Source organism: Bufo bufo, chromosome 5 (assembly GCF_905171765.1).
Source record: "Bufo bufo chromosome 5, aBufBuf1.1, whole genome shotgun sequence".
Lineage (NCBI taxonomy): Eukaryota > Metazoa > Chordata > Amphibia > Anura > Bufonidae > Bufo > Bufo bufo.
In genome coordinates this window covers 520,264,726-520,286,919 of record NC_053393.1, presented here as the reverse complement: position 1 = coordinate 520,286,919, position 22,194 = coordinate 520,264,726, and the positions used below count along the sequence as shown (strand labels likewise).

The 22,194-nt window shown below is 44.5% G+C and overlaps 1 protein-coding gene across 2 annotated transcripts in view; it reads left to right on the top strand.

Moving 5' to 3' along the window:
• Positions 1-21,251, top strand: part of CROT (carnitine O-octanoyltransferase) — a 38,463-nt gene extending 17,212 nt beyond the window's left edge. For both annotated transcript variants that reach the window (XM_040434542.1, XM_040434544.1), the window contains exons 8-17: positions 31-156; positions 3,878-3,979; positions 5,098-5,181; positions 5,260-5,367; positions 8,202-8,332; positions 9,748-9,871; positions 10,278-10,356; positions 13,460-13,553; positions 16,579-16,698; positions 19,498-21,251. In XM_040434542.1, coding sequence (XP_040290476.1) covers positions 31-156; positions 3,878-3,979; positions 5,098-5,181; positions 5,260-5,367; positions 8,202-8,332; positions 9,748-9,871; positions 10,278-10,356; positions 13,460-13,553; positions 16,579-16,698; positions 19,498-19,618 — 1,089 coding nt within the window. In that variant the 3' untranslated portion in view covers positions 19,619-21,251. The remainder of the gene's footprint in view (positions 1-30; positions 157-3,877; positions 3,980-5,097; positions 5,182-5,259; positions 5,368-8,201; positions 8,333-9,747; positions 9,872-10,277; positions 10,357-13,459; positions 13,554-16,578; positions 16,699-19,497) is intronic.
• The last annotated feature ends 943 nt before the right edge of the window (positions 21,252-22,194 follow it).

The window sequence follows — 22,194 nt, the reverse complement described above, 5'->3', positions numbered from 1 at the left end:
TCATCACGCCATCACTGTGGTTTCTTGTAGTCTCGTGAACACCTCATTAGCCTCGACCCAAAGAATTTATCTCACCTGGAGCGGATTCAGAGCAGTTTGTTTGTTGTGTCTCTCGATGACGAATGTCCCGATGGATCGCCCGAGGATTACAGCCAGGTAATCATGAAAACCTTTCTGGAATCAGACGTTTTCAAAGCATTCCTTTTCCATAAGTCATTAGTGTGACCATCGACATGGCCACCAGAGCACCTCATTCAGCTGCATCTATTGATCTCCTATCAGCCCTTAAAGGAGTCCATCGTAAAGAAGGCCTCATACCATCCCCCCATACACATGCACACTTGACCCCGCTGGTGGTGGCTTATGGTCATGAGGATAAGAGGTTTGGGCATGTTGAAATTCATTTTGAATGCAGCAGTTCCCCAATTGGTTTAGCTTCATTAAATGGAGATGAACAGGGAGCTTCCCGAGGTGTCCACATGGTAACTGCGTGAAGAGTGGACATGTCCATTCTTGGCCCAGTCTGGAAACCCACACATGAAAAGTCCACGCCCGCGCAACGTGGAATTGGTGCTGAAATTCGTGCCTGATATCCAGTGTGAACCTTAGATGCTAAACATCAGTAGAGTCATTTTCAGACATGTCAGACAGCAGGCGGGGATGTCACCTCTGCTGGCAAATGTCCAGGTCGTGTCCTATATTACCGGAGAAAACGGACATTGTCGTCAGCTACCCATTTGCTTAAAAGGCAACTAGGAATGCAGGCGGCATAGTTATGGGGGCACTGTATAATTGTCACTGTTATGAGTACACTACTATGGTGGGCACTGTGTCTGGCTCTGTGGGGGGCTTTATGGTGACTCTTAAGTGGGCACTGTGACTCTTGTAGGACAATGTCTGTAGCTCCACTTTCCCTACCCGCAGGCTCTCCGCAATCTCTAAAAACCCATCTCGTGTACCATAGTGGATACAAGACAGTAAGGAGAGGGGAGGAGGGGGATGCTGCTGCAGGAGGACAGAGACATCTGATCAGAACACACAGCTCTTGCACCAGGATGAGCCCACCCACTTGGCATTTCTAGCTGCACTTCATCTTATAGATGGCTCCGGATATTGATGACCTATTCTCCGGCAGCCCCACCGATCAGTTGCTCTATGCAGCCTCTGACACAGGAACTACTTGAACTTGGAAACACAACGTGCAGTGGCTGTACGGAGTTACTCGAATGGGAGCTGAGCTGCAGTAACCTGACACGGCCACTACACAGACAAAGGCGCTGTGCTTCCAGCTTAGTTCAGAGTGTCTGCAGGGAACAGATGATCAGTGGGGTGCAGGGTGTCAGACCCCCTGTCCTGTCCTGACGATAGGTCATCGATATCCTGAGCCCAGACTACCCATTAAAGGAGAGATTGTTTATTTGGCTTTCCACATTTAAAGGGCCACTGCCTCCAGACTTTGACAGTCTATTACCCTTTGGTTATACACACCTGTATGGAGACATATCTGTATGTGATAACGGGCGTACCACTCGCCCTGTAGGGCTACAACCACACGTTATCTCTGCATGTCCCCATAAGATAGGGGGTCGGACTTTGTATTCGCTCCTGTTTGCTCTTTAGCCTGTTGCTGATCCATAGGATAGATTAATCCTTCATAAATGATAGCTTTTAGGCTTTGCTCACACTTATTACAGCTCTATGTAAAAGATGTTTATTTAGCGGCAAAAAGGTGATCGTAAATGGCAAGATACAATAAAAAACCCCAGTCCCTGTGTTTCCCCTCCCGTTTTCAGTATTATGCCGCTGTCCACATTTGTCTGTGTGTCATTTCACTGTTATCGAAGTCGAATAACTAGGTAAAAAGATGGCTGTTTTTGTGCATTTTTGAGTTTTCATTTTCTTAATTCACAGACGTAGGAAAAACTGCTGGCTGCTCTGCGGGAACAGACAGCAGTTTAGCTCCACCCCTCTGTTAGTCATGTGACCTAACAGCTAAAAAGAGTGGTCCTATTACAACAACACCTGTGCCCTACCCACTGGATGTTATTTTTATTTATATATATATATATATATATATATATATATATATATATATATATACAGTACAGACCAAAAGTTTGGACACACCTTCTCATTCAAAGAGTTTTCTTTATTTTCATGACTATGAAGGCATCAAAACTATGAATTAACACATGTGGAATTATATTCATAACAAACAAGTGTGAAACAACTTAAAATATGTCATATTCTAGGTTCTTCAAAGTAGCCACCTTTTGCTTTGATTACTGCTTTGCACACTCTTGGCATTCTCTTGATGAGCTTCAAGAGGTAGTCCCCTGAAATGGTCTTCCAACAGTCTTGAAGGAGTTCCCAGAGATGCTTAGCACTTGTTGGCCCTTTTGCCTTCACTCTGCAGTCCAGCTCACCCCAAACCATCTTGATTGGGTTCAGGTCCGGTGACTGTGGAGGCCAGGTAATCTGGCGCAGCACCCCATCACTCTCCTTCATGGTCAAATAGCCCTTACTTTCAAAGTTTTCCCAATTTTTCGGCTGACTGACCTTCATTTCTTAAAGTAATGATGGCCACTCGTTTTTCTTTACTTAGCTGCTTTTTTCTTGCCATAATACAAATTCTAACAGTCTATTCAGTAGGACTATCAGCTGTGTATCCACCTGACTTCTCCTCAACACAACTGATGGTCCCAACCCCATTTATAAGGCAAGAAATCCCACTTATTAAACCTGACAGGGCACACCTGTGAAGTGAAAACCATTTCAGGGGACTACCTCTTGAAGCTCATCAAGAGAATGCCAAGAGTGTGCAAAGCAGTAATCAAAGCAAAAGGTGGCTACTTTGAAGAACCTAGAATATGACATATTTTCTGTTGTTTCACACTTGTTTGTTATGTATATAATTCCACATGTGTTAATTCATAGTTTTGATGCCTTCATAGTCATGAAAATAAAGAAAACTCTTTGAATGAGAAGGTGTGTCCAAACTTTTGGTCTGTACTGTATATATATATATATATATATATATATATATATATATATATATATATATTAATGTGATAAATGGGAAAATGTTTTTTTTCGTTTTTTAATATTTGTTTATTTGTTTTGTTTTGTTTTTTAGATTTTTGAAACTTTATTGAACTGATTTTTTACTCCATACATTCCTTGTCCACCTGTTATGTAAAGTAGAACCCAGGTGTGTGAAGTGGGTAAAAAGAAGCACATTTAGGCTACCTTCACACCTGCGCTTTCCCTTTTCGCTATTTAGATTGGTCATAGGATCTCAAAAGCGGAGGAAAACGCTTCCGTTTTGTCCCCATTCATTGTCAATGGGGACAAAACTGAATGAAACGGAACGGAGCGCTCCAAAATGTGTTCCGTTTGGTTGCGTCCCCATCGCAGACAGAATAGCGCTGCAAGCAGTGGTTTTCTGTCCGCGATGTGGTGCGGAGCAAGACGGATCTGTCCTGACACACAATGTAAGCTAATGGGACGGATCCGTTTTCTCGGACGCAAAAGAAAACTTACAATGGTTTTAGAGACGGATCCGTCTTGGCTATTTTAGAGATAATACAACCAGATCCGTTCATAACGGATGCAGACGGTTGTATTATTATGACGGAAGCGTTTTTGCTGAACCCTGACGGATCCAGCAAAAACACTGGTGTGAAAGCAGTCTTAGAGGAGCACTAGAGTGCATTAGTTTTGTCTGGTTGTAATCCAGCAGGGGTGGGGTTGAGTTTCGGGGTCTGGCTTCGCTTTGACTCCTGATTCTGTCGATTTTTATGGCTTTCATGAAGGATAAATTGTAAATCTAGTTTCAGTAGCCATTTGCCAATGATCTATGTTCTCTGTCCTACAGATGACCTCGATGGCCTTGGCTGGAGACCCGACTATACGCTGGGGTGACAAATCCTACAACTCCATCTTGTGGCGCAATGGCGTGTTTGGCTCTAACTGTGATGTAGGTCCATCAGAATAGGGCCTATCGCTTACATCGCGTCATTATGTTAAACATAGTTTAAAAAATGTTTTAGAGATTTTTATTCTGATATTCCATGGCGCTCTCTTTGAAAAGGGAATAATCCTGAAATCTTGCCGTTTTCACTCTGGCCACTGAGCCCCACAGTAGGCTGAGTTCTCAGCAGTCATCTCCTTGTCATCCAAGGCAGGATTACAATGACAAGTTTCATGTATATACAGCTAAGGCCCCATTCACACGACTGTATTTTTCGATCCGCGTCCAAACCCCAGATCCCACACGGACCCATCCACTTCTATGGGGGCCGCACAAAATGCAGACTGCACACGGGTGTCATCTATGTGCTGTCTGCATCCGTGCGACCGAGCCGCAAATTATAGAACATGTCCCATTCTTGTCCCTTTTGTTGAGAAGAATAGACATTTTGAAAAACGGGGCCGACGAAAAGTGCTGGATTCGCCATGGATCCACTATTGGCAATGGGTGATGTCATAGCTCACCTCCTCCCCTTCCCTGCACAATGACCTCTGCACAAGTTCATAGAGCATGCCCACAACACTCTTCCATAATGAGTCCTCTCCCGCCCATTGTAACTTTGGTCCATATGGCTGCTGTGACGCATATCTCGTAATGCTGCTAACAGATGGCCGCCTCCATGATCACATACAAAAAATGAATGAAAAAATCTACAATTAGACAAAAATGTATGAATATGTATTAGTATCTAGTTTTAATTAAAGGAGGTTTTTAAGGAGGTTCTCTGCAGCCTCCAGCGCTGGAGCTAGCACTTTGAAGGGAGCTCCATTAAAAGTCCAGTGGCCTTACCAGGTTCCATTCACTTCTTTTGGAGCTGAGCTGCAGTAACCCGACATGGCCACCACACTTTGAGTGGAGCTGTTCTTCCAGCTTCGTTCATGGCGCAGGGCACAGCAGATCGGTGGGGGTGCGGGTTCCTCACCCACTGGATATCAGGAGCCTGGAAAACCCCAGGCCCAGTGATACATTGCCTTTTAAAGTGGCTTTGTCATTACAAAATAGTATGGCAAGATTGTACTGTATATTCAGTCGGTATACATATGTTCTCTGTGCTTGTCTTCCAGCACGCCCCCTATGACGCCATGGTGCTTGTGGCATTATGTGACTACATTGATCAGAACATCAAGGCCTGTGAGGGGCGCTGGAAGGTACGCCGCCGCTCACTGTAACCTCATCAGGATTGTGTGGTCCTTACTGTCCTTACAATGTCATCCTTCTCCTCACAGGGCTCGCCCTTCGTCCGGGAGCTTCCAGATCCTGAGGAGATGGTCTTCACTGTGGATCAGAAGATTATAGATGACATTGCTCTGGCCAAAGCTCAGTATCGCACTCAGGTATCCGGAGTCGTGTGTTCTGCATTTACCAACGGGAATCAATAGAAGCCATTTGTTAAAGGGGGGGGCTTCCCCTCCAAAGAGAGTGGTGTTTTTTTTGATATGACATCACTTCCGGATGGGAGAAGGTCCATCTGCCAGGACCTCCACCAGTGCTGAGAATGAAGAGGCCACAGCACTAGAGCTATGGCTCCTGCGCAGTGACACTCAGCAGTCACCCACAAAATATCTCCTTTCTCAGGGGTCAGGAGCACATGAGAAAATTACAAGGAACCCCAGTCCCTTTGTTTTGGAGATGGGCGAGGGTCCCAAAGGTCTGGTCCCATTTAATCATTATGTTATGACCTATTGTAGCAGTATGTCATACCGTTAAAGGCGGTTGCTTTTTTTTCCCCCCTGGATCCAGTGCCACCTTGAATCAGAGACGATATTGCAGCTAAACCCAATTGATTTGAATGGGGTTTCCTTGCAGTATCAGACACAACCTGTGGAGAAGAGTGGCGCTGTTTCTGAGATTTAAAAAAATCAACCGTTTGTTCAATCCTAACCCCTTTAAAAAACAAAATGTATTAAATATTTCTGGCGTGTCTGATGGGTGAGGGTCTGATTGCTATTTGTTATACGCTGTTCCCGTACCATAAATATGATTTGGAAAACTCTTAAAAATGGTTCATAGCTCAATTAATATTTGCAATGTCCCCCACAACTTTCATTTAAAGGGTTTGTCTCATGACAACAGCCACTGTCCACGTGCAGCAGAGGTGTGATCGTGGACTTGGACTCCACTACCGATATCGGCTCATTACAGGGTTAAAGAAGTTTCCTTCTTGAACCCCTCCAGACATATGACTTACATTACGTCGCATATCGCAGTGCAGGGAGCAGGAGCTGAGTCGGTGCCGGGTGGGTTACACAGCTGACAACCACCTGCAACAGCTCGGATTGGAGATATTTCTGATCCTGCCTTTTAAGGTCCATTCACACGTCCGCAAAAATGGATCCAGATCTGTTCCACAACGTTGCGGAACGGATCCGCACCCATTCATTTTCAATGGGGCCGGAAAAGATGCGCACAGCACACAGTGTGATGTCCTCCTCCGCACTTCCATTCCGCAAAAAATAGAACCATGTCCTATTCTTGTCCGCAGACACGGACAAGAAAAGGCATTTCTATTAAAGTGCCGGCCTTGTGCGGTACGCTAAATGTGGAACGCACATGGCTGGTGTCCGTGTTTGGCGGATCCGCAATTTGCGGAGGGGTGAATGGACCCTTAAGCTGCAGACAATCGCAACATCGTTAGGGGGTGGGCTCCCTCTGTGACCTGATTGGTGAACTTGCCGCCCCCTTCCCCCTTTTTCCGCATGCAGCATGATCAGAGGGAACTGCGCTATTGTGGAAGCCCGGAGCTAACAATGGCCTGCCGGTTAAAGAGATACTCCGACAATATGTTTTATTTAGGGGTATTATGTAAACTGGGGTATGGTGAGTTTACTGTCCCAGCGCATCCTCTAGGTAATACCGCCCTTGTTCGGGTACACCATTTGGTCAGGTGATCACCTAATTGAACTCTTGATTCACACAGAATCTCCTCTGTTCACCAGAAGTCTCCTTTTTGATCTATGCAGGTTTATGAGACTCACATCCAGGTTGTCATAGACTTTTTATAAAAAAGGAGACTATCGGTCCACACAGGAGATTGCTGTGTGAATCGGCAGCTGAGCTTGCCAGTCATGTGACCAGATGGCGGGCCCGAAAGGAGGCGGTATTACCTAGACGATGTGCTGGGTGAGTAAACTCTCTGTACCTCAGTTTACATGATGCACCTGTACTATCGGACAAAAAAAATATATATAAATATATATATAATGGAGTATTGCTTTAAGAGGCTGGGCTTAAAGGAATTGTCCAGGATTTTTATATTGATGCTGGTAACTGCAGCACTGCTCCCATTCACGTCAATATAAAATATTAAAAGTAATAAAGGGGTATTCCCATTTGGGACATTTAAGGCATCTTGATAGGATCGGGTCCCAGAGGTCCTATGTCAAGAACTGGACTCAACCATTAGTGTTGAGCGAACTTGTGTTTTAAGTTCGGCGTCTAAAGTTCGGGTTCGGGTTACCGAAGAATCGCGTTATGGATTCCGCTACCACGGATCATAACGGAATTTGGAATCCATAACGGGATTGTTCAATAACCCGAACCAAGAACTTTAGACGCCGAACTTAAAACACAAGTTCGCTCAACACTCTCCACCATGAATGGAGAGCAATCTGTACTCTCCTTTCACTGCTAGCAATGAATAGAGAGAATGCCACCCATGTACTGTGTGCTCTCCATCCCTGGCGGGGTTCCTTCCTTCCAGAGACCTGTAGGACTTGCATCCATCAGACACTTATGGCCTATCCTGTCGCTATACAATAAACGCCCAGCTGGAGGTACCCCTTTAAAATATTGAAAGTTTAACACCTCCCCCACCCTTTTCCATCACAAAGACGTCACTGGTATCTGTCCAAGTCTTCAGATATCATGTTATTTATCCAGCACGATGTTTGCTGTAAGAGGGCAAAATAAATAATAATACGCAATGCCCTACAAAATAGAATAAAAAGTGATCAAAAAGTCATATGCACCCCACTTTAGTGCAAAAAAAAACAAGCCCTCACACAGCTGCATCGACAGAAAGATTAAAAAACAAAGTCACGGGCGCCGAATATGTTTTTTTCATTTATTTAGTGAAAGTTGTAAAACGTCATAAAAACTGAAAACAATTGGTTTGCATCTTTCCCTTGTGTTGGCCTTCAGCCCCTTACATTGTCCGCTATGTCCCTAGGCTTCTGATTTACAGGTCGCCAATTACGCCTTTACGTCTTTTGGGAAGTTGCATGTGAAGAAGAAGAAACTTCACCCAGACACATTTGTCCAGCTTTCCCTCCAGTTGGCATTTTACAAACTTCATGGACGGTAAGGGTTAAAATTTAGCGTTGTTCTTTATTGCGATTTTTTAATTCTGTAACCGTTAAAGGGGGGGCTCCGCTTTCAACACACTCTTCTGGAGTAGGGCTTCTTGACAATTAGCAGATTTGCAAAGTGTCCCCACTTGCTGGGACCTCTAAACTTTCTATTATTGTGAAACCTGGCAGTAAGTGTTCAGTTTCCCTGCAGCGCCACCACAGGGGAAATTAAAGTATTACAAAGTGTCCATTCAGATCAATGGGTTCTCTGTGTAATGCGGGACTGGACAGGTCCTCCAGAGCAAGAATTTTCTCAGAATTCCCTTAAAGGGCACATCTGCCTTCTAAACTGAGCAATCCCTTTAATACAGTATGTCATTGTGGTAAAGGGATCTGATGGCAAGCAAAGGCTTAAAGGGGAATTCCACCTAAAATCCTCATCTACCGTTGAAAGTGATGATATTAGACAGTGCTTGCTACTGAATCCTCCATGTGCTAGCTTCAGGAGTTAGTGGTGGCCCCAATTTTTCTGACCCACTTCTGCTCCCCAATTTCTTCTCCTGATAAGTCTGTATGACAAAAAAAGGCAAAGGGATAGTGGGAAAGTGCACCTTTATCTTCTGGCCCTAGATGTCATGGGTGTGGGGTCTGTGCCCTAGGATTGCCCCCACGATCAAGGGGCCACATGCATGCCTATTTACTCCAGAATCCAGAAGGGGCACAGTATTTTGAATGCCGGTCCTGGCACTAATACATTCCTATGGAAAAAAATGACGGATCCGGCATTCAGGCAAGTGTTTAGTTTTTTTTTCGCCGGAGATAAAACCGCAGCATGCTGAGGTTTTATCTCCATCATGAACAGTCAAAAAGACTGAACTGAAGACATCCTGATGCATCCTGAAGGGATTACTCTCCATTCAGAATGCATGGGGATATGCCTGATCAGTTCTTTTCCGGTATTGAGCCTCTAGGACCGAACTCTATGCCGGAAAAGAAAACCGCTAGTGCGAAAGTACCCTTATTTGTGGTAGATGATGGTGAATACCACATTGAAATCCCCCAATGATTACTGTATTTTTCAGACTATAAGACACACCTAGGATATAGAGGTGGAAAATAAGAAAAAACATATATTTTCATCAGTCCTCACATAAGACACGTGCAGGGAGCAGTGAGTACAGCTCTACCCTCGCCGCTCCCTTTACTTCCTGCATGCTGATGTCTGTAGCATTCACACTATAAGATGCACTGACATTTTCCCCTCCGCTTTTGGGGAAGAAAAGTGCATCTTATAGTCCAAAAAGCATGGTAAATTTTGGAGGTGCATTGGTTCATCTGGTGTGAAGTGCAGGTAGTTGTTCAGTCGTCACTCTCCGATGTAAAAACACAAAGCTCTATCTCTTCTGCTTTCTTTCTGTCACATAGCCCCGGTAGCTGTTACGAGACGGCTACAACTCGGATGTTTTATCATGGTCGCACAGAAACCATGAGGCCATGTACAGTGGAAGCTGTAAACTGGTGCCGCTCCATGCTGGATCCTGCTTCTACTGTAAGTTCTGACTTTTGCACTGCGCAATTTCCACTATAATATAGATTGCGCGTTCTTATGTCCTCCATACATCCGACTCAAGGCACCCCCATCGATTAGCTAAATGAAGGGGCAAGCTCCACATCCCCCTCATTGTTTACCAGGCACAGCGCCATACATTTGTTTGTGGCTATGCCTGGTATTGTGAATGGGACTGGGCTGCAGTACCAGCCACAGCCACAAAGAACCCTACAGCGCTGTGAGCACATCCGGGACCTTCATTGGTCTGATCGGCGGGGATGCAGGGGGTCGGACCTCCACCAATCCGATATCGGATCCTGGAAAACCTTTTTAAACTATTTCTCACTCCTACTTATTGTGTAGGAGAAATGACTGAGATTAAATCTTCAAACTTGTCTATCTGCAGCACGCCCAACGCCGGGAACTGATGCTGAAGGCATTTGCAAAGCATAACAAGATGATGGATGAATGCCAGCTTGGCAAAGGTATATCAAAGGAAACTAAATGACTTTCTGTACATTTCTAGGTTTTACACAAGAATTGTAAAGCATAAAGCCTCTATTATTCCCCATAATAAATGAAATAGGGTTTACACAAGGATTAAAAAATATGCAGCCTCCATTATTCTCCTGAGATGTCTAAAAATAACAATGCCAAAGCACCTTCTTTAGCACTCTGCATGGTGTGTTACCTCTGTTATTCCTCCTGTAAATGTATGAGTACACTGACAACTGGCAGGTACCATTTTCCTTTCCGATAGGGAAGGCCCTGGATACATTGATATTATCAGCACAGTGTCAGTAGGGACACATCCTATAACAAGAGGAATGGTAAGTGCCAGTTGTTAGTTTCTTCATACATTTACAGGAGGAATAAAAGAGGACCAGCACAATGCAGAGTTCTAAGAAAAGATGCTCCAGAATTATTTCATGGGGGATAATAAAACACACATGTCAGCAGAGCTGACTGTTCCTCTTTAACCACCCCAGGACCGCCGTACGCAGGATTGCGTCCTGGCGGCGGCCCTGTTATTCCTCCTGGACGCGCCGGCGCGCACAGGAGCGCGCGTTCACAGGAACCGGAGGTAAACGAGTGGATCTGCAGCCTGCCAGCGGCGATCATTCGCTGGCAGGCTGTAGATGCGATTTTTTTTAACCCTAAAAAGGTATATTAGACGCTGTTTTGTTAACAGCATCTAATATACCTGCTACCTGGTCCTCTGGTGGTCCCTTTTGCTTGGATCGACCACCAGAGGACACAGGCAGCTCTGTAAGTAGCACCAAACACCACTACACTACACCCCCCCCCCCGTCACTTATTAACCCCTGATCACCCCATATAGACTCCCTGATCACCCCCCTGTCATTGATCACCCCACTGTAAGGCTCCATTCAGACGTCCGTATGTGTTTTACGGATCCGCAAAACACGGACACCGCGGATACGCAAAATACGGACACCGGCAATGTGCTTTCCGCATTTTGCGGATCCGCACATTGCCAGAACTATATAGAAAATGCATTTTCTTGTCCGCAATTGCGGACAAGAAAAGGTCATGTTCTATAGGCTCTACAAAAAACGCAGTGTTCGCCCGATCAGGCCTGATCTTGTGCGCACACTTGCGTTCAGTCCGCCCCACCGCAGTGACAGAAATTCACTGCAAACACACCGTAAAATCGCTGAGGCGCTATAAAAAGATCACTTTTGAGGGGCATGGCGAGTTCATAGAAGATTTTTTTATTTTTTTTTGGCACAAGTTAGCGGAAATTGATATATATTTATTTTTTCTTACAAAGTCTCATATTCCACTAACTTGTGACAAAAAATAAAGTCTCACATGAACTCACCATACCCCTCACGGAATCCAAATGCGTAAACATTTTTAGACATTTATATTCCAGACTTCTTCTCACGCTTTAGGGCCCCTAAAATGACAGGGCAGTACAAACACCCCACATGTGACCCCATTTTGGAAAGAAGACACCCCAAGGTATTCGCTGAGGGGCATATTGAGTCCATGAAAGATTGAACTTTTTGTCACAAGTTAGCAGAAAGGGAGACTTTGTGAGAAAAAACAAACAAAAAAAATTTCCGCTAACTTGTGCAAAAAAACAACAACTATGAACTCGCCATGCCCCTCACGGAATACCTTGGGGTGTCTTCTTTCCAAAATGGGGTCACATGTGGGGTATTTATACTGCCCTGGCATTTTAGGGGCCCTAAAGCGTGAGAAGAAGTCTGGAATCCAAATGCCCTCCTAAAAGATTCTCATTGGAATTTGGGCCCCTTTGCGCACCTAGGCTGCAAAAAAGTGTCACACATGTGGTATCACCGTACTCAGGAGAAGTAGGGCAATGTGTTTTGGGGTGTCTTTTTACATATACCCATGCTGGGTGAGAGAAATATCTCTCTCAAATGACAACTTTGTATAAAAAAAATGGGAAAAGTTGACTTTTAGAGAGATATTTCTCTCACCCAGCATGGGTATATGTAAAAATACACCCCAAAACACATTGCCCTACTTCTCCTGAGTACGGCGATACCACATGTGTGACACTTTGCAGCCTAGGTGCCCAAAGGGGCCCAAATTCTAAAGAGCACCTTTAGGATTTTACAGGGCATTTTTTACGCATTTGGATTCCAAACTACTTCTCACGCTTTAGGTCCCCTAAAATGCCAGGGCAGTACAAATACCCCACAAGTGACCCCATTTTGGAAAGAAGACACCCCAAGGTATTTCGTGATGCGCATAGTGAGTTCATGGAAGTTTTTTATTTTTTGTCACAAGTTAGTGGAATATGAGACTTTGTAAGAAAAAAAAAATAAATCATCATTTTCCGCTAACTTGTGACAAAAAATAAAAACTTCTATGAACTCACTATGCCCATCAGCGAATACCTTAGGGTGTCTACTTTCCAAAATGGGGTCATTTGTGGGGTGTTTGTACTGTCTGGGCATTGTAGAACCTCAGGAAACATGACAGGTGCTCAGAAAGTCAGAGCTGCTTCAAAATGCGGAAATTCACATTTTTGTACCATAGATTGTAAACGCTATAACTTTTACCCAAACCAATAAATATACACTTATTGCATTTTTTTTTTAATCAAAGACATGTAGAACAATAAATTTAGAGAAAAATTTATATAGAAATGTAGTTTTATTTGAAAAATTTTACAACCGAAAGTGAAAAATGTCATTTTTTTTAAAACATTTCTGTAAATTTCGATTAACATCAAAAAAAGTAAAAATGTCAGCAGCAATGAAATACCACCAAATGAAAGCTCTATTAGTGAGAAGAAAATTAGGTAAAATTCATTTTGGTGGTAAGTTTTATGACCGAGCAATAAACGGTGAAAGTAGGGTACGTCAGAAGTGTAAAAAGTCGCCTGGTCATTAAGGGGGTTTAAGCTAGGGGGGCTGAAGTGGTTAAAATCCTTCATATTAATGAACACTTTAAAGGGGGTTTCCAGCTTTACCTCACTTGTTAATCATGCCCCAGGAATTTGTTCCTCCTCATGTCGACAGCGCTTTAGGTTCCTGATACTATATAGCTCACAGATCTCATGTCCTTATTTCCATACACTTGCAGGATTTGACCGCCATCTACTGGGTCTTCTCCTTATTGCAAAGGAACAAGGACTTGCCGTACCAGAGTTGTTTAACGACTCCGCTTTTACTAAGAGGTAATCGTAATGCAGTTATTGGGCTAGTCGTTTCAGGTACCGCAGAGTAGGCTGTGCGTCCAGTTGGGAGGTACACAGAGATACAGGCATCAACTGCAGATATTAAAGTGTAACTGTCATATTTTTTTTTTTTATTTGCTAGTATATTAGAGCCAGGCATGTATACCTGAGTTAGTCTGTCAATGATTGTCTAAAGATCTGTAATTACCTTATAATAACAGCTTTCATTAATGTCCTCTGTTCCTTTCCACTGCTCCCTTGAAAGACCTTTGCTATGGCTTGTCTGTCTCTAGCTAAGAAGACAGAGGGGCGGTCCTTCACGCTGCATGCCTGCATTAGGCTTCAGAGTGAGGAGGCGTGTCTCTCAGTAATCCAACCTGATTGGCTGGCAGGAAACTGCTGGCTACAGCAAGTGTGTATGGGAAGTAAGGGAAGGCAGTTTTGGCCTCAGAGAACTGGCAGAGGAGCCATCTTGAGAAGGTCCTCATATTGTAAATGTTTAAACAGCAGTAACTAAGGGAAAAACTCAAGGAAAACAGTGGTATGTGAAGAAACTAAACATTGCTTTATGTATAATGCTGGAGCAGTAGTAACATATGCTAAAATATTTTTTTTTTTTTTTTTGCTGAAAACATGACGGTTACACTTTAAACATCTTATATTAAAGTAACTTCATAAGTCTACTTTCACACTGGTGTTTTGGTTTCCACAAGCGGTCCAAAACGGATCAGTTTTGCCCTAATGCCCTCTGAATGGAAAAGGATCCGCTCAGAATGCATCAGTTTGCCTCCGTTCAGTCTCCATTCCGCTCTGGAGACGGACACCAAAACGCTGCCTGCAGCATTTTTCTGTCTGCCTGACAAAGCGGAGCCAAACAGATCCGTTTTCTCTGACACAATCTGGCACAATAGAAAACAGATCCGTCCTCCATTGACTTTCAGTGGTGTTCAAGACGGATCTGTCAAGACATAATACAACTGGATCCGTTCATGATGGATGCATGCGGTTGTATTATTGTAACAGAAGCGTTTTTGCAGATCCATGACGAATCCGCAAAAAACGCTAGTGTGAAAGTAGCCTTACGTGTTAACCTATTGCATAAAGGATTTGGACATTGTACACATGGAAAACATAATTTTCACATATGGCAGGCTAGCTATATACATTAGATCAGGCATGCTCAACCTGCGGCCCTCCAGCTGTTGCAAAACTACAACTCCCATCATTCCCGGACAGCCTACAGCAGGACATGGTGGGAGTTGTAGTTTTACAACAGCTGGAGGGCAGCAGGTTGAGCATCCCTGCATTAGATAGCTGAAGCTGGCTCCCCGAGCATACATGTGTTCTCAGTAGGAAGAGGGGAGTATGTCGCTGCCCGGTTATCTCCAGAAAACAAAAGGATCAGGCATGTTGAAATCCAACTGTCTAATCCTTACCTCTCCCAACATCTGCCATCCGTGGAAAGCAGAGACCCCCTCTTACATATTGGTTTGCCTTTTCCAACGAAATTAAAAGGGTCAGCTGATAAACATCTATTTACCTTGAGCAAAAAATGTTTCAGGCTGCAATCTTCATTTCTTCTAGTTTCAGACCCTCCGATATTCAGTTTACAACCTGCTCCTAGTTTCAGGCTTTTCTCATGTGGAGGTGTCTCTTCGAGTAATGAAGTTGGATGTAAGGTCTGTGTGTCCAGGATGCTGCTGTCTTCACTAGTTCTCATGTATCAGTGCAGCTTCATTCCTTAATTAATTTTCAGACCCCCCTGATGTTCAGATTGGAACCTGCTCCTAGTTTCAGACTTTTCTCATGTGGACTTGTCCCTCCCAGTAATACATGCTGGATGTAAGATCTGTGTGTCCACAATTCTCCTCTCTTCACTAGCTCTTATGTATCGGCACAGTTTCTTTCCTTCATTCATTTTCAGGACCCCTTGATGTTCAATTTGGAACCTTATCCTAGTTTCACACTTTTCTCATGTGAATGTGTTCCTTCTAGTAATATGTGCTGGATGTAAGGTCTGTGCATCCAGGATGCTGCAGTCTTCACTAGCTGTTATGAATTAGCAGAACTTAATTTCTTCATTCATTTTCAGACCCCCTGATGTTCAGTTTGGAACCTGCCCCTAGTTTCAGACTATATTCTCATGTGCATGTGTTCCTTCTAGTATTACATGCTGAATGTGAGGTTTTCATGTCCAGGGATGTTACTGCCTTCACTAGCTTTCATGCCTCAGCACAGCTTTGTTCCTGGAACGAGTTCCACTTCTATAGCCCATGAGGGATCTCTCAATTGTGCTGCCGGTCACTGATGCTAAAGAGTGAGTGATTCCCCCAGCAGAGTTTGTTGTTGGCGCTCTGCTTTCCTTCTACACTCATACACATTCTATGTCATTCTTCTCCTTCAGACTGCCTCGTGTGCGCTTTCCTCTCTATATACAGCCTATGTGAGCTGTCCTCCATCGACGCTTTACCCCTCTCTGCACTCTGATCTGCTTTGCACAACCTGTTACAACCCCTCTTATATATATCATTGAAAGAAAGGTGGGGGAGAGCAGAGACCGCTGTCAGAAACAGGAGCAGAGCTCTCAGATTTATGTCAGATTCAGCAGCACCAGCAGATAGGTGAAGGACTTACACACACTCTGCGGTACCAAATTTTTAATGAAGACTACTTAGAGAGCTGCTTCATTTTAAGAAGCAATAATACACATCAGTGCAAAGATGTCCTTAGCCTTTAACTTAGTCTATTTTGCTCATGGGCAGATTTCACATCATTAGCGCACCGTGTGGTTCGGCATGGTATTGCAAAAAAAAATTACTGGTTTATAAACCTGAAACGAATGGTGCAAAGTGAAAGAAATGCTACATTGCATTCGGAAAGTCTTCAGACCCTTGAGTTCTTTTCACATTTTAAAAAAAGTGAAAGGGTCTGAAGACTTTCAGAATGCACTGTATGTTGTTATTCACTGACATTATCCATCTGATATTCCATATCTTCATTAACCGTGTCTTTGGTTTCACCACAGTGGAGGAGGCGGCAACTTTGTCCTTTCCACGAGTCTTGTCGGCTACACATCTGTCCATGGAGCTGTAGTCCCCATGATACACGATGGATATGGCTTTTTCTACAGAATCCGAGATGATCGGTATGTCCTCAACCCTCTACACGCTGTGATTTCTTATTTTACAGGAGTATAACAGACACAGCAGTTTTGTTTGGTGTGTTGTCCTAAATGTTTACCGTGCGAACAGCTGAATGTGGGTGTGATTGACAGCGCTACCCTCGGGTCCTGTTACCCCATCCACCGCCTGCACCACCCTACAACGTCAGTGGGGAAGGGTCTAACCCAAGCTTTCCATGATTGTAGGCAGATGAACTTCACATTGCCATGAGCGTGTCAAGATCTGTGAGAGGAGGGGGCTCTGCCACATGTCAGTGAATAGATAAATATCTTTGAACTTGTAATGCTTCCATTGGTGATGGAAGTTGACCACCAGAAGCTTTTAGGTTTTCTTTAACCCAGATTTACCATAACCGGTCATTTTAGCAGCTCCTATTTGGATGTACAGCCATTATTGGTTTAAATAAACATGGTATGAAAGTCACCGTCCGCTTTGAACAGTCTCTACTTTGTGGAAGGTTTCCTTAAGGGTCCTTTCACACGTCCGTAGTGCATTGCGGATCCGCAATACACCTGGCCGGCACCCCCATAGAACTGCTTATTGCGGACAAGAATAGGACAGGTTCTATTTTTTTCAGGAGCCGCGGACTGGAAGATCGGGGGCGCGCTCTGGAAATGCGGATGCGGAGAGCACATAGTGTGCTCTCGGCATCCATTCCATCCCCATAGAGAATGAATGGGTCCGCACACGTAACAGATACGGACGCGTGAATGGATCCTAGCGGTAAACTGATTTCTAAAGTATCCCCCTGTTGGAACCCCCTGCAATCAGCTGGAACCTTTGGAGAAACCTTGCAGTAAGGTTGATTTCACACAATCAAGTGTCGCGCTCCAGACTGGCAGCATGAGTAGCACTAACGAGGTCGCATAGCATTATATTGGTTTATGATGCTATGTAACCCTTAGAGGTCTGGAATGTATTGGATAACACTGACATAATGCTGTCAGTGTTATACAATACATTCCAGAACTGTAAGGGTTACATAGCATCATAAACCAATATAATGCTATGCGACCCCGGCAGTGCTGGGAGTTCAGGACGGGAGCTGCGCTGCGAGTCCGGAGCGTGACACTCGCTCGTGTGAAACCAGCCTAAGTGATAAATTTCACTGCAGCACGACTGCAGTAAAAACTAAGCATTACCACATTACGATGCGTCTTTGGACGCTTTCACTTTTTTCACTTTTTGTTATGCTGCGGCCTTGTACTAAAAATATTAAAAAATAACGTTTTCCCCCATCATTCTACATTCGATACCCCATGATGACAAAGAAATCTTTGCCAATTTATTGAACAGGAAAACTAAAATCTTGCATTGAGATAAGTATTCAGACCCTTTACTAAGGACTTAGTTGAAGCCCCTTTGGCAGTGATTCTTGGGGATGATGCCACAAGGTTTGCACCTGGATTTGGGGATTTTCTGCCGTTCTTCTTTGCAGATCCTCTCAAGCCTCTGTCTGGTTGGATGGGTCTGTTGGTGGACAGCCATTTTCAGGTCTCTCCAGAGATGTTTGATTGGGTTCCAGTCAGGGCTCGACCTGGGCCACTTGAGGACATTCACAACATTGTCCCTAAGCCTCTCCTGTGTTGTCTTGGCTGTGTGCTTAGGGTCATTGTCTTGTTGGAAGGTGAACCTTCAGCCCAGTCTGAGGTCCAGACCTCTCTGGATCAGGTTTTCATTAAGAATATCTCTGTACTTTGCTCCATTAAGCTTTCCCTCAACCCTGACCAGTCTCCCTGTCCCAGCCTCTGACAAATACTCCACAGCATGATGATGCCACCACCATGCTTCACTGTAGGGATGCTATTGGGAAGGTGATGAGCAGGGCCTGGTTTCCTCCTGACATGACACTTAGAAATTAGGCCAAAAAATGTAATCTTGGTTTAATCTGACCAGAGAATCTTGTTTCTCACAGTCTGAGAGTCTTTTAGGTGCTTTTTCATAAACCTTCATGTGTCTTTACTGAGGAAAAGCTTCTTTCTGGTCACACTGCCATAAAGCCAAAATTGGTGGAGGCTGCAGTGATGATGGCTGAACTTCTGGAAGTTTCTCCCATCTGCACACAGGATCTTATGGAGCTCAGCCAGAGTGACCACTGGGTACTTGGTCACCTCTAGAACCAAGGCCCTAGTCCCCCGATTACTTAGCTTAGAGGGGTGGCCAGCTCTAAGAAGAGTCCTGGTTGTTCCAAACATCAGAGCTAAATGTCACATGTCACAGCAAAGGGTCTGAATACTTATGACCATGACAAATTTTCGTTTAATACATTTGCAAAAATTTCTAAAATTCTGTTTTTACTTTGTCATTATGGGGTATTGAGTTCAGTTTAATGGGAGAAGACTTGAATTTCTTTTTACTTTAGCACGAGGAGCAACGTAACAAAATGTGGAAATAGTGAAAGGGTCTGACTACTTTCCGAATGCCCTGTACGCTGTGCCCATTCTGCGTCTGTGCAGAGTGAGAACAACGCTCTCTGCTCTGGCCAAGAGATGAGGATCCCAGAAATATAAAATGACTAATCTAATCTAACCAAGCCGTGTAAAGACTTCAAGAATAAAACTACATGGGCTGACCTTCCACCGATATATGGTGGCCATCTGGCTTAGCGGTTGAGGTGTATGTTGTGTAATTGTATTATATTAGTTTAGTCATCTGAACATTCTAGTCGTCTGTCTGTCTTTAAGACACCTATTTGTGAAACCACTTTAACAGACCTCCAAGAAAATCATCAAAAATGTTTTAAACATTTTTTTATTTCTCAGGATTGTTGCAGCCTGCACTGCCTGGAAGTCCAGCCCTGAAACCGATGCGGAAAAGCTGTGCCGGACCGTGTTCCAGAACTTCCTTGACATGGTGCAGCTGATGATCAGCCCTCAGCTGTAGTTGGCGTCGACCACACGACTGTTTGTTCTTCATTTTCTTTTTAGCACAATGTTTACAGATCATTGACCACCGCAGTCCTACAGGCAGAGTCAGCTGCATTGTCCTACCTATATTTAAACAGGAAATTTAAAGGCAAGCTCCTCTCAGGTTGAGCTTTTGCCTTACAGAAATTGCTTTCAGCAATGTCAACTGCTGTTTGGGCTTCAGGGGTGCACTTACTTAATCAACTGTCTGAAGTGCCCTCTGTTAACATTGGGCCTTTCTAATCTGTTATGCACAGAAGTATAGAAGTCTGCCTTGGTAAACTCTGCACCTATTTTTGGTGACCGGGAGATAGGAACACATGAGATAGTTGGAGTAGTTGCCCATCGTGAGCAATTAGAGGCCCCGTGAGGGAGAAAACAAAAACCCTTTGCCATTGGCAACTACGGATGTGTCCTCCTTACCTTTTGTTCTTGGCTCATTATATCCTGAGAAGTTTGTTTCAAGATGACTAGCTTTGAAGAAAAAAAAACATGATTTTGTGATACTATGTCACCAGATGTCTACCCTACATATGTCTATATGTGGCCATCTGGTGGTTTTGATGTGAATTGCACCCTGTAAAGGGTAAAGTATCCCAATATTGTATGGAGTTGTGTTTAGTGAGCAATTGTAAAGGTGGACTCATCTGTAGTCTTTCTATTGCACCAGTTTTAAATCCCAGGTCTTCTACATATGTGGGTCACCTGGCTTCTTGATATTGGTGATGAGATTTGCAGAGTATTTTGAGAGCAGAATTTTGCTGACCTGTCCTCAGGATATGTCATCAAGGGGTGTCTGACACCCTGTACCCCCGCCGATCAGCTGTTTGAAGAGGCTGGTGAGCCCTGCGGTCACTTCCTAGGCCATTAATGACACGTTCATCGGTCACATGCCCTAGGTGCAGCTCAGTCCCATTCAAGTGAATGGGCCTGGGCTGCAGTACCAAGCACAGCCACTATACATTGAACGGCGCTGTGCTTGGTAAGAAGAGATTACCGGAACGCCGTGGGCTCTTCAAATAGGTGAGCGGTGGCTGTGATGGGAGTCAGACCCCCACCTCTCCGATACTGATGACCTGGGCATAGGCTTTTAATATTCTACTCCCAGAAGACCCCTTTAAGTATCACCTAACTCAATTACAGTAGTGCCACAGGAAAGAGCCTCGAAACAGGAGATAGAGCAGTGACCATAAGGACAGGAATTTTTTGGGATCTCCTGTCAATCTCCCCAGTGAAGAACGCTACAGTCATCTTCTCCTCAGACTAAAATGGCTGATAACAGGGAAGAAAAGATTGTATTCCTAGTTAGACTAGATCAGGGTTTCTCAACTCCGGTCCTCAGGACCCACCTACCGGTCAGGATTTAAGAATATCCTACAGAATGAATACCTGTGGTAAGTCCTGATGCATGGACACTAATTATATCACCTGCTGAATACTAAGGAAATCCTGAAAACATGACCGGCAGGTGGGTCCCGAAGAACAGGAGTTGAGAAACCCTGGACTAGAGAAATAACATGATACAGTAGGCGCTGTAGTTTTTTTGCATGGGGCTGTTTTTAAGAAAACAAGCTCGTGTTATATGCAGTATTAGGGGGACGTAGAGCAAATACGAGGGGTGGAGAAGACCACAAGACTGAAATCAGTGGCGGATGGCCATAGATTCAGCGGGTAGCGGTTCAGGCCTTATTTTCCCGTAATATGGTCATAAGAAGAACACTAGTATATTGGGCAGACTAGATGGGCCAAATGGTTCTTATCTGCCGACACATTCTATGTTTAAAGGGAGTCTGTCACCACATTTGGGCATATTAGACCGATCAAATAGGGTTATATGATCCACCCAGAACTTCAAAACGGTACCTTTGTTGTAGAAAACGGACTTTTCTTTTAGCCGAAAATGAACTTATAAGGTTATGTTAATGAGCCCTCTCAAGTGCCCAGGGCGGTCTCTCAATCCTCGGAGCCCCAGGCAGCACCTCCTCAACGGCTCATAACCCCACCCTCCGTGCGCCTCTGCCCGCCCGTTTACTCCCCTCCCCTGTCCTTTTCCACTGCGGCTGTGCGGTCCATATCGTAGCGGGCGCATGCGCAGTAGGTATCGCGATGCCCTGCCAGGAGCGGGCATCGCATTGCGCATGCGCCCGCTACGATTTGGACAGCACAGCAGCATTGGAAAAGGACAGGGGAGGGGAGTAAACGGGCGGGCAGAGGCGCACGGAGGGTGGGGTTATGAGCCGTTGAGGAGGTGCTGCCTGGGGCTCCGAGGATTGAGAGACCGCCCTGGGCACTTGAGAGGGCTCATTAACATAACCTTATAAGTTCATTTTCGGCTAAAAGAAAAGTCAGTTTTCTACAACAAAGGTACCGTTTTTAAGTTCTGGGTGGATCATATAACCCTATTTGATCGGTCTAATATGCTGAAATGTGGTGACAGACTCCCTTTAAGTATTATCACAGCCGTTTAATTTCCAAAAGGGCTCCCAGCAGCATGTCCTACCTCAATTAACCCAAAGGGGGCAGTACTCGCGATAGTATCTGTGCCACCCATTA